Here is a 12791-nt window from a genome sequence, read left to right as displayed (position 1 = left end):
ATGGGGTGAAGAGCTGTTGTTACTGCTGTTTTAAGTGTTCTAAGAATTACACCTCCTAGCAAAAGCCAAAGAGGGACTTCTTGGACAATGTTCCCATTACTTAGCTTTTAAAAATGAGGACAAAAGTCACTTCGTTATGTTGCCAGTTATGGACTCTGTGTATCAAAGAAAGTGACAAAATGATAAATCGCTTCTCACAGAAAGGAAAAATTGGGGTAAAGAATTATTATATGTGGTAGACTATTTTTGATCATCTTGGCTGTGAAATCTTAAACATCCCACTGGTCCAAATGAAAAAGAGGTAGCATGATGCTCTGGAAAGAACATAAATTCTAGAGACTCAGATTGAAGTTCCACTTTTCCTTCTAACTGGATGTATCCAGCCACACCTGAAACACCTTGCTCCTGGATTCCCGCAAAACCTCCTACCCATCTCCTTACTTCCATTCCCATCCCCTCTCAAACCTTTTTCTGTTCTTAAAGAGAAGCAATCCTTCTAGAATCAGGTCACCTCTGAGATTTAACCTGTTCATTGTCTCCCTCTGCATTTGAGATAAAGACCACAGTCTTCGACGCGGCATATAAGACTTCAGTGGTCTCCCTCCTGCTTTCCTCTCCAGAACAGGGTCTCCTGTTCTTCCTCCATCTGGAATTACCTTCCAGTCCCCTGAGTTTTGTCAGAAGGACCCCTGCTGTTCATTAAGTCCCAGCTCAGATGTCCTGAGCACAATGACTGCTTCCATTTATCACAGCATTTGCTGACACTGTGCAGCCCGAGGCAATTACCCTGATGGCTAATTCCAAGCATTCTGGTCCCAGCAAAGAGCAAAATCCTTGACTTAGAGTAGATTATCAAAGAAGATTTCCTGAATGAATGAATGGATATCTACTATGAAAACAAATCATCTGATGAAATGTTACATAAATGTTGATTGTTATCACTTGAACCTTTCTTCTTCCTTCCAGAAATCACCCGCTAAGAAGCTCACCAATGCATTAAGCAAGTCTCTGAGCTGTGCTTCCAGCCGTGAACCTTTGCACCCCATGTTCCCTGACCAGCCTGAGAAACCACTCAACTTGGCCCACATCGTGTGAGTATCTCTACCCGCCAGACTGAGAGACAGCTTTCTTCACTGATGCATGTGCAGATCCATACAAAGACAATTAATTTCCTATTAGTTGTCAGGGACCAAGTTTTAAATTTTATTGTCTTAAAAAAAAAGAGTGAAAGTCATGTTATTATAATTTTTTTCATGGAGAGGTATACAGTACTTCTGCCCAGATGTACAAGTATGCCCCACTATATAATTTACCTTGAAGTGGAAAATATTCAAAAATTTTGTAATTGTAAAATAACGATGTTATTGGAGTTTGCACAATTGGACGTTAATAATCAACGGAATTACCGTGGTCAGGAAATTTTAAGGCACGCCGTACCTTAACGTCATGTGTGCTTTGAGTCCCAAATAGAGAAGCCCTCTGTTTCCTTTCTGTGCACAGCCAGTCATCTTAAAGATGCCAGCAAGCCTAGGAATCATTGCTGTTGTTGTTGTTTTATCCCAAGTTACATAACTTTAGAAGAATCATGGCCTGTGCAAGGGGGGGTTGAAGAAGGGGTATTGGAGAGGAAGTTCATCCAAAGTATGTGTGAGTTTGGGGGGCAAAGGGAATTGGCCCAAGGAACGGTGCTACCACCCACCCCTTCCACTTCCCAAAAGCCTCATGTCGGGGGGCCTCTCTCAGGCCTGGCTGGCTCAGAAAACAGAGGAGGCTTAGGTAGAAGAAAGTATTTCTTTCTTGGGTGTTATCTTGGGCTCAGAAGAAGAAAGAAGTTCATTACCTACTTTGGGGCACAGTTAGGAGTTACGTAGTCACAAGTGTCTCAGGAAGCCTCTAGAACAGGCTTTCCCCCTCCTTCTGAACTGCCTTTCATTGTGCACACTTCAGCACTACCACCTGCACTGCAGGGCCTGTGTTTGCCTGTTGACCTCGAGAGGTTGGCTGATGGGACACGTGGGTGTTAGGAATCCACCAAGGCAAGGTTCACGCTTCAGGTGGATGAGAACATAACCCATTAGAGGCACTGTGGTGCATCTCAGAGCCTTAGGAAAGCAGCCACTCTTTCCCCTAATGGACATAAACAGATCCCATCAAACCACTGTGCTGCAGTATGTCTGTGGACTTTGTATAAATCCCACAGGGCTTTGTTTGGTTTACTCTGGGTGTGTGCTGAGGGTTCATTGCCCCCAGCAATCCACACAAGTCTGGAAGCATCCACAAACTAATGTAAACTGATTCTGTAGAATGTGGTTGACTTATTTTGGGAAACTTTGCTCCCAAAAATAAGCCTTAAAGTAAACCAGGGGTAAAGAAATCTGGGAAGTGTCCCAAAGGACCAATCACCTGCAGAAAGCGAGCTCATACGAGCTGTTCTCCTAAAGTCTTGATTTACTTCCCCATAGCCAGGGACGATCACTTAGTTGCTTGTGAATGAACAAAACATACGTGAGAGTAGGTCTGGGCTCTCTGAGCTTGGCCACGGAGTCACTGTCTACCAGCCCCCTTAGGGGCTGGTAGAACCCCTTAGGGCTTCCCCCCCAAGAGAACAGCGTTCAATCCAAGATGATGGGTGTGGGGAAGGTAGGGAGAGGATGGGGGTAAACAGCCTGGCTCTAAGAGCTTTGCAGCAAAACGGAGTTAGGATGGGGCCTCGCACTTGGAGACAGAATTAAGTAGCAAGGCCAGGGACTTCCCTGGTGGTGCAGTGGTTAAGAATCCATCTGCCAATGCAGTGAACATGGGTTTGAGCCCTGGTCCAGGAAGACCCCACCTGCTGTGGAGCAAATAAACAGCCAAAAATAGCTAAATTTAAAAAAAAAAAAAATGAGAAAGAAGTGAGGCCATGCCACACAATTTGGGTTCCATGGAGAGTTTCAGGATTCCCCTAAAATTCTACACGAAATGTGCCTTTTTCTGCTAAAAGTTCCATGTTTAACCAGATTCTTAAAATAGTCCTTGAATCAAAACACTGATCTGTACTCACGGATAATATATTTTTCCAGGGTGAATGTCAGTTTTAAAAGACAAATTATACAAAATATTTAATTGTTGAAATAACACGCAAGAAATTCTGGATGCAGAGTGGCCAATCTCTATTAGAACAGATGTTTTACTATTTTTTTGCTTTAGACATTTTTCTATTTGTTATTCTGATGTTATTGCCCTGGACAGATATTTATGTTCCTTTTTTTTTTTGGATGGGGATATCCAAGACTTCTAATCTTAAAGTATGCTGTTCGTTTAGCTATTCTAAATTATCATAGGCACATAAAAGCCACTTAAGTAGTGGCATTTTGGTGTTTTGGCATTTGTTCTTGGCTATTATATTGCTTGTAAATGTTACCATGATTAACTGTCTCTATTCTATTCAATTTTTTGCTGCCAAAAGGGATACTTGGTAAGTCAATAGTCTTTAGTGTGCTTATAAAGACTTATAAGTGGTTATGAGACACAAAACAGGTGAGAGATATGAGGCTAGCTTAAAACTAATTCTGCCTTTAAGCTGAGCACTTTCAGTTTACGAAAAGAATGCCAATTTTATAAAAATGTCCTTCGCAGACATCTTGTCCCGAAAGAAAACTTTGCACTAGGCCTCTGTGACCTTATCTTCTGGAGCTATTTCTTTTTCATAAGACTAAATATGTTTAAAATTCCCAATGTGACCTATTTATTAGATAAGGTACCTTGCCATTTGGTTGTGGAGGAAATAGGTCCCTTTGAAAACTGCTCTTTGGTGCCAAGGTTAGCCATTCTGTGTCCCAAGTTCAACATTTTCGTGATGAACGTTAAATGTGAAGCCATTTACTAAGGAACTGCAACTTCAGCTTTGGGGTGACCAGGTTCAATAGAGTAAATTTACCAGACTAGTTAAAAAGCATTCCAAATCCACTTGTTTTCTCATTTCCTAGAGATAGAGCAAGAGGGGAACATTAATAAAAAGACAAAAGAAAACCAGAAATGTTGTCAAGTTGATTTTTTTCCACTTTTTTCAAAGTTAAAATGAAGATATTTCATTCTACCTACTGTTTTAAAATCTGATACACCTAACTTTTCAAAATTCACAGAGCACATTTGTTTAAAATTAGCATCCTTCTTATAAAGTGAAAGTGTCTTGCTCAAAGCAGAATTACCTTTAAACTAGTCTCATGTATCACGCATATCCTAGATAAGTAATATAAAACACTAAGCTAGTTTTCAGAACTTCGGCTAATATGTTCAGAGTAGATTAAATACTGAACCTGCTATTTTGACCTCACCCAACAAAGAATGTGTCTTTAAAAAATCTGAGAACGCAGTTTAGCATCAGGTACTGAGAACCAAAAGTGTCAATGAATTTTTGCATGTAGTGCTGACATTTCATAACCTGCCTTGCATCATGTCCATTCCCATAAATACATTGGGACAAACAAGTCTACCTTTTTCTCTTCATTGTAGAATCCGAACTAACTCTGGTTTCCTAAGATAAAAATTAAACCTTTACAACTTTTTGCTCTTAGTCAAGTTGACACAAATAGATTCTATAGGCTACTGTATTCATGTTTCATCTTCAAAAAATTCTGTACTGTCAAACTCATATATAGAATTAGAGTGAAACTAAAATTTCCTGACTCAGAACGCTGCCCTGCCCCATCATCCATCTTCTGAACTCTAAATTCCACCTCATTGTACTGCGGAACATCTTACAGTGAACCTAAAATAAGACTAAAAACAGCTTGGAGATGAGATGGGGATCTTAGTTCTATCATTTTACCTGAACTAAGACATCAGTGATAGGAATGAAAATCGAGACAGTGGAGGACAGACATGATGCAGTTGGTGTTTAAGGTTGTGGACAATTCCAGGGAATATTGAACCCTATTTTCCTTCTCTAATCAGATGAAAAAAAGTGAAGTTTTTGAGATGCCTTGCACTATATGTCCTATCATACAGATCATCCAGATAACAGAAAGTCAGTAAATCCCTGTGGTGCTTAATTGTGTCTTCACTTAGAGCAAAGAGCGAAGAAGGCATGATACGATTTTGCAGCTGGGTCCTTACAGGCCCGGGTATCCTGGAAGAGGGCCATCGTCATGGGGAACACAGGAAGTTTCCAAAGCCTCGGGAATCTTCCTCTTCCCAAGAGGATGTCGATTCTGATTGTCATCAAGTTTTCTGAGCTTCTCTCTTTAGAAGTTAGTAGGCTGCCTCAAAATCCTCATTCTATCTGAGAATATGACTCAGTGAATCACCAAGGCTCAAAGCTCATGAATAAACATTCCTGTGGTTTCTGGAGATCTTCCCCGCAATGCTTAAACAGACATTCTGTCTTCTCAAGGAAATGTAACTTCCCAAAACACTTCAAGAACTGAATTGGAAAATGTAAAATTCTGCGTTGATCCTGGGTAAGATAAGAACTCTGATCTTACCGACTCCTTTCCTTGAGAGATCGTATAGTTGTCAACTTGTGACTTTTATTTAACTTTCCATCCATTTTCCATTTAACTGTACTTTGTTTTAGGCCGCCCAGACCTGTAACCAGCATGAATGACAGCATGTTCTCCCACTCTGTCCCCTCCTCAGGAAGTCCTTTTATTACCAGGAGGTAAGTTCCAACCCTATTATAAAATAAACCTTTGGTAATGAGCCTTGATTTTGTGGCAAGAAAAATATTCTCCTTTAAGCCAAATGTGGAAGATTACTGTTAGAAACTAGTTTGTAAATATGTCACAAGTTGTTAATTTCATTCATTTGGATGCGTTTGAAGAGGGCTAGGATGGCTTTGGGAATGAATGTCACTTCTGGAAACTTGCGTTTACAATCTATCCACAGTAAGAATGCAGGGTATATTTAAGTTTTACTGCTGACACACATGCATTCTGGCTCATTGAGAAAGTCACTTTTATAGCACTTGGAATGGCCCATTTAAGCCGGGGAATTGGAATTTCAAGATGCAACGGGGAATTACGATGGACATTCTGAAACATCTCGTAATATAAAGCTCCAGATATAAAAGAATCTTCTTCTTAGTGAACTCTAGAGTTCCTGAGGCTAGAGGCTCAAGACCAAATTTGGAAATATAGTTTCTACATAAGTAATTCAAGGATAAGAACAAGAACTTTTAAAAAAAGAGGGTGGATGCATGTCTCATATTTTTGCACAAAGATCCACTGCCCTGTAAGCAAACAGGTGAAGCAGACACTTCTCCTAAAGCTAGCCCAATGAACAGGCAGGGGTCAAGAGGTACTCCAAGTCATTTGATCAAATATCACAAATAAAGCACCAGAGAATTATTTTAAGGAATACATGGAGAAGGCTCACAGGAAGGCAGAAACAAAGGTAAGGACAATTGGAGTGAGTAATTGAATGTAAGATTTCAAATGCCTTTCAGTAGGAAACAAATGGCCTCATGTTTCAAAAACAAACATAATCAATCTTTTCCCCGAAGAGTTGCTGAGATACCAATTTCCCTGTAATATCCTGGTACGTTCTAGTGAAGATTTGCAGACAGTGAGACTCAGAACACTGTTGATTTTTTCTCCGAGTTCCTGGATTTGTCCATCAGCAGGAACCTGAGATGAAGGTGTTCCCCATAATTGTAATCAGCGGAATAAACAGAACGGTGTTTCCCGCTATAAATTAAGCAAGTCTGTCACAGATAGAAATGGGAAGGCAATTGAACTGCATAACCTCCACAGTGAAATCCTATGGTTGAAGCCCAGTTTATTCCTTTCAGCACTCCTTTTCAGAGCCACCAGCAGACTAAACCACATTTTCTAAGACAAAATCATAAACTGTGAAGTCTATTAGAAACATGGGCCTGTGCCTCTATCTTGGGACGATCTGGCGTGATGTTAACAAAGATATGCTTTTATTAGGAAGCTCTGCATTCTGCAAATGTCAAGCAGAGATAGACCCCATCCTTACTGAAGGTCATTTTATATCATTTCAGCTTGGACGGTGCTTTATGATGGATGCGTCTAGATGGATAACATGGCTTCTTCTCCTCTAAAATATTCCTATAATATTTTGAGCTGTTCTGGTTCCTCCAGGGGGCATGGTGCCCCAAAATATGATCATTTCCCTTTCTTCCCATTTTCAGTCCTTCTGGAATGTTCCCTCTGAACCTCAAGCACGTTGTTTAAAGTTTGCAGTTCTTCCTATCGTCATGGAGGTTGGCCTCTGGTTTCTGTTTTAAGGGTGCCGTTCAATAAAGCTGTGTACACTGAACGTCTTTCCTCTCTGAGTGGGCCTTGCTCTGTCCGTGGGAGGTTTTAACGGGGTCTCATTGTTTGCATCCCTCAGGTTACCTGAGGGGATAAGTGCATCCAGCCCTGTGGCTGAGGAGCATTCGCTCATAAAGCTGTATGTAAATCAGCTTGACCACAGCGCACGGTCAGTATCCCAGCCCTGAAGCGCTAATCGTAGTAGTAGTTCCATAGCTAGACCGCTAGTCCTACTTCATCACTAAAATCCTCTTGTAGTATGGTTTGGTGGTGATACAGGTCTTCTGGGGTTTCATGAGAGTCCATTGAGAATTTCCAACTTGAGCTGGACTGGTCAGCTCTTTTTCTCTTTTCCACTTTTCCACTCCTTTTATTGATTTTTATGTCTTCAAGCCAGTATGTATGAGATGAGTAAATATGAAGAGTACCATGTTGGATCTCCTTCTTTGGACGATTCTCTGCTTTGGTACAGTTTGCAAGACCCTAGATGGTGATTCCTTAGACTCTTGTATTATAAAGCCTCCTGGAATGATTTTAGCACTAACTGTGTGAGATCAGGACAACATCACATGGTTGGATCATATTACAGTAAAAGACTTGAGGACTTACATCTTTCTGTCCTCCTGGGCTTGGGCCATTTTCCCCCAGGTAGGGCAGTCTGATTCCTATTAAAGTAGCAATTTCACAACCAATTTCATGCTCTTAGTGTTTAATTTCTACCAGTTGATAATGCTGGTGGTGATCCCCTGTTTATTTCTTAGCCATGTCCATACGCTAAGGTTGATGGAAACCATCATGCCAAATGTAGGCATAAGTTAAAGCGCCTAATCTTCCTACAGTTGGAACTTAACCAAAGAAATAGGACCTAGAGCTCTTCCCTCACTCCTACCCCACCCCAACTGCCCCTGTTAAAATCGGATAAAAACTAAAACCTAAACAAGCCAAGAGTGGTGCTGGTCAGTGTTGAGGCTGCATTAAAAAAGTAAGGAAGTTTGCTGTGCAGATACTTTATTTAGCCTGAGTTTTTGGTCTTTGGTATTGTGACAGAACTTACAGAGATAAAGCAGAATAAGGATGAATTGAAATCACTACTCCAGAATCCTCGCTACAAACTCCTGGCATTCCTCACATAGAGTCCTTTGCAAGCATACACTTTGATCTTCAAAAGGCACTAGGGCCTATCTTTGAAGTCTTCTGACATCCTGGTAACCTAACTCACACAGATTTATGAGGGTATACTACCACCATCTGCCCCATCCCCTGTTCTGATATCCGTTTCTAGCTATATCCTTGAGTCACTTTTCCCTTAACTTAAAAGAGGGAATTCTCAAAGGCACTCTCCCTTAACCCTTTGAAGTCTTTGTGTGTGTGTGTGTGTGTGTGTGTGTGTGTGTGTGTGCGTGTGTGTGTGTGTACTCAATGCTGATTAGCAGTTAGGCACAGTATGGATCAAATGACACAATTCATGGACAAATTCACTTCATTCATTTTCTTGATCATAACTATATCCCTAAACCTAGATAGTTTTCTTATAAATGCATGAGTTTATAGGAAAAGAACAACTAGATCAATGGAAATTTATCATTACCACTAGGAAGAGAACCGCCAATATATGATGTATGATTGGGCAGCCAGCATTAAGCTTATGAAAGATAGCCTGCCATTATGGCAAATATTGCAAGAGCTGACCACAAAGCCCTTCTCCCCCTCACTGCACACAGCATTATGCCTTTGAGTTTCTGCTGTTGGCATCAGGCCCCCTTTGTAAAATCTTAATTATCTTGCCAAAATCCTCACCTCATTTACGTGAGAGAGCTAACCAGTCCTTTCCATTTGGAAAATATTTCATTAGTTATGGCTATTATGGCCATTTCTTCATTAGCTACAATAAGAACATTCTAAAAATTTGAATGGCTAGATACTTTTACCTCCAGTTTTAGAAACTTCTCTTAAAGATTTTACACATATTTTTATAAATGCAACCTCTCAAGTCTTAACCACTCACAAAAAGAATCACTTTGGCTATTATATCTAGCCAGAACTGATCACTCTCCCAAATATGAGAACATTGCTTACGAGCCATAGAGTGTGTTGAACACAATCTAATATGCTATTTTCTGATTTGTCTGAAAAGCATTTGGTTAATTACTAATACTGTATTAGGTCCAGGGGTGCATATGGGGAAGATACACTGCCTTCCTCACGCACTTTCAAAATCCTAATTCTTCCCAAGGGAACAGCCTTTGTGAGTTATTTTTGTGGGTTGACTGGTTGTTCAGTTGGTTGATTTGTTTGGGTTTTCAACCACAGAAAGGCTAATTCATGTGTCTTTTTCAGTTTTTTCAAATACTTTGCTTTCCCTAATCCAGATTTTTAATCTGACATATAATGTTCAAACTAAATTTTAAACATTTGTGTTTTGGTAATCAAAAGTGAATAGAAATAAAATTGAGGTACTGAATTCAGACTTTGCTTCTGAAAATCAGTTGTCTCCATGCTCAGTATTTTCTAAGATTAAAGTCCATCCCTTTTCAGTCAGGAAAGGAGGTAAATTTATAAATCAGCATCATAAAATAGATGCATTTACAAATCAACCTCAACTGAAGATTTCTTCATTCTTTCCACACTTTCTGGGCATGTTGTATGAAATTTGAAATAAACACTCTCTGCAAGTAATTATTTATTCCATGTAGCCCCAGAGCTCCACTAACATGCTAGATTTTTTTCGAACCTGAGTTAAACTGGTCTTCGCACTTAACTCTATTTCCTATACTAAAATGTTAGTGTATACTTAAATCTGCTGTCACCTCTTCTTCACTTTGATAACCTTTATTCTCTTACTAGAGTTGCTTTAGCTGCTGTCTGTGTGTGCTCTGTACCCAGCAAACTTTTCTAGAGCATCTTTTGGCAAAAACACAATTGATACAGCTTGATACTATCTGGGGGACAGCATAGTAAATGTAGTGAATCAAATATGACCTAAGAATTATTATTTCTTCCACGGTATCTGCTTAAGGAGGTTTGACTTTCATGCCAGCCTGAATTGATGACAACTCATTTTCCCACTGAGACACTAAGCTATTTTTTAATGCTTGTTTGCTGATTTGCGTGTGGCAGGTATTTTATGTTTCAGATCAAAGATGTTGAAAGCTAGAAAATGAAAGGGGAAAAAGAGTTTTTCAAGAAATTATCTCTTGGTAAAACTGACTTGTGGACGCTTTTTTATTTAAAACTAATTTATTTAAATTAGTTTGATGACCTTGGTATAGATTGTGTTAATTACATTGAGAAGCAAAATGTTATTCCCAATTGACAGTCAGCTAAGGAGGGAGCCAAGTTTACAAGTCATTCTTCACAAAGCCCAAACACCAACAAGTTTATCAATCATTTAAGAATCAATAAAAAAGTAAATCTCTCTTCTTAATTTGCCATGGTTCAAATATCATTTTCCATTTAACCATTGTGATGATAATCATGCCACATGACATAATTTGTTTATATTATATTGTTGCTCTGTGCAGGACTTTTATTTAAATCCTTTTATTTTCCTGTTCAATAAAAGAAAAAAATATTTGGCCAGAGCTAATATAATAACACAGCAGAAGCAGAAGCGGTTTTCAAAACTATATGGCAGGTTTAAGCAAAAATCCAGGGAGCATTTGTTTGTGATTTTGTTACCTTAGAGTACCCCCAAAATGTTTGCACTTAAGCAAAATCCTGGCATCAGTTGTCATTCTCCAAAACGAAAGGGTGAATTTAAATAAATAAATATGAAATATTTTGAAATTGTACTAATCTTCCAGAACGCATTATGCCAGTGTGTGTGTGTGTGTGTGTGTGTGTGTGTGTGTGTGTGTGTGTATATGAAAATTTTTGGAAGAAGGCCATTTATCTTTACATATGTTCTTTTCCAGAGTATAAAAAGGAATTGGTGAGAAAATAAGAGAATTTTTTTTTAGAAAAGAATAATCTAAAGGAATATTTCCAGCCTCTTTTCTTTCAGCAGAACACATGAAATTCAAATTTCACCTTGTCATACCCTCCAGGTATGATTGTCACCACACCCAATAATGAAAGTATGTGTGCTGAAGGAGGTGTTTATACATTGGCAGGGCCTGGTGAAAAGAAAATAACGGCAATAAGAAAAAGAGACGTGTATACACACAATTTTAGGGATGGTAGCATTGCTTCTCCTTGGGACTCAGATTAGAAAAGATTTATCACCCACAGTCAAGAGGAGTCCCAGGTAGTTAGCAGTTTCCAAGGTTAATAGGAGGAATGCATTTAAATTTGAAGACGGGGCATGCAGAAGATGGAGAAGTTTCCAGAGCTAGAGCTGCAGGAAAGCCATTGGCATGTTTGGATGCACTGACATGCTGGAAGCAATCACTTCTTGATAAGGCCCTAGGTTCCAGTGTTGCCTGATCCCAAAGGCCACAACGAATTGGAAATATCACCAAACTTCTCCAAGCAGACTGCCAGAGCTACAAAATGAAAGTTTAAACATCCAAATTATTCTATAAAATATCGTGAGTGTACCTTGCTTTGAAGAGATTATCATAAATTACCTGATGTCACTACCTTTGCAACAACTCAGGAGAAAATTTTTTTCACTTTGCTTCCCTTCTTCAAGCTCCTTGGGAGCTGCAGAAGAAATTCTGGTGAAGATACTTCATGTGAACAGTCTTTATAGACCCAAGTTTTAAGTGAAACCTGCCTCCTGGTCTGCACTCTGAGTTCTTGATGCATTTCATTTAGAAAGAGTGCTTTTTTTATTCTTGTTTTCATCATGCACTTGGCTTCCTCTATACATGGTCACGTTTTCTGCTTCCCAGAAATAAATGATTCGGAGGAGAATTCAAGGCTAGTTCTAGGTAGTACAGAAACTATGTGGGCACTGAGTACCAAAAGTCAGAAATGCTCTTGGCACTAGATGCTAACAGCTTTAGCAAAATGAGATAAATTCAGAGAATATCATCCCCATATATTCCAAGAACTGGCTTTCCCAAGGATTCATATGGGAAAGGAAAGGAACATGAAAGGACTTAAATGATGCCTTCGAACCAGCACTGGCAAGGGCCAAGGCAAAGAAAATGGCAACGAAAGGACAAGACGTGTATATGGAGACATCTGCTCATCCCTTTGCGGAAAGAAGGGACTTGGAAAGAGCAGGGGAGACAGGCAAGTGGCGTAGAGGAAGGAGAGAGGGGCCCAGAGAATTGGAGAGAAAGAAAGAATGAGCCACCAGAGGAAAATTGGGGCAACTGCTCACTTCCTGCTAACAACCCTGCACCATGCTGATGTCAGCAGGGCTCCTCCAGTGCCAGTGCTCATTAGTAAGTGGTGGGACACACTTCTGCAGCTTTATTGACACATCACCTTCCTCCCATAAGACGTCACCAGAGTAACTTATAACAAGCATATCCTCGTGGTTGATCCTCCCGTGTTTCTTTTTTTTCCTTCTTGCACATTCATCATCAGAGGTTGTAACTGTATAATTATTAGGCCTTTGATTTAAGGAGATAACAC

At 39.8% G+C, this 12791-nt stretch overlaps 1 protein-coding gene across 14 annotated transcripts in view; it reads left to right on the top strand.

Annotated features, from left to right (window-relative positions):
- Positions 1-12791, top strand: part of DTNA (dystrobrevin alpha) — a 391329-nt gene that overhangs the window by 327383 nt on the left and 51155 nt on the right. For 5 of the 14 annotated variants that reach the window (XM_029231332.1, XM_029231331.1, XM_029231335.1 and 2 more), the window contains 2 exons: positions 967-1091; positions 5558-5641. The exons of 1 other annotated variant lie outside the window; for it this stretch is intronic. In XM_029231332.1, coding sequence (XP_029087165.1) covers positions 967-1091; positions 5558-5641 — 209 coding nt within the window. Of the gene's footprint in view, positions 1-966; positions 1092-3448; positions 3458-5557; positions 5642-6988; positions 7271-7341; positions 7432-12791 lie in introns of those variants that run through there. 8 more of the 14 variants (XM_029231333.1, XM_029231330.1, XM_029231336.1 and 5 more) reach the window with 5 other exon arrangements.

This window comes from Monodon monoceros, unplaced genomic scaffold (assembly GCF_005190385.1).
Source record: "Monodon monoceros isolate NGI ecotype Baffin Bay Population unplaced genomic scaffold, NGI_Narwhal_1 Super_Scaffold_1, whole genome shotgun sequence".
Classification (NCBI taxonomy): domain Eukaryota; kingdom Metazoa; phylum Chordata; class Mammalia; order Artiodactyla; family Monodontidae; genus Monodon; species Monodon monoceros.
The sequence above is the reverse complement of the archived record's forward strand: the minus strand, read 5'-3'. Positions and strand labels throughout refer to the sequence as shown.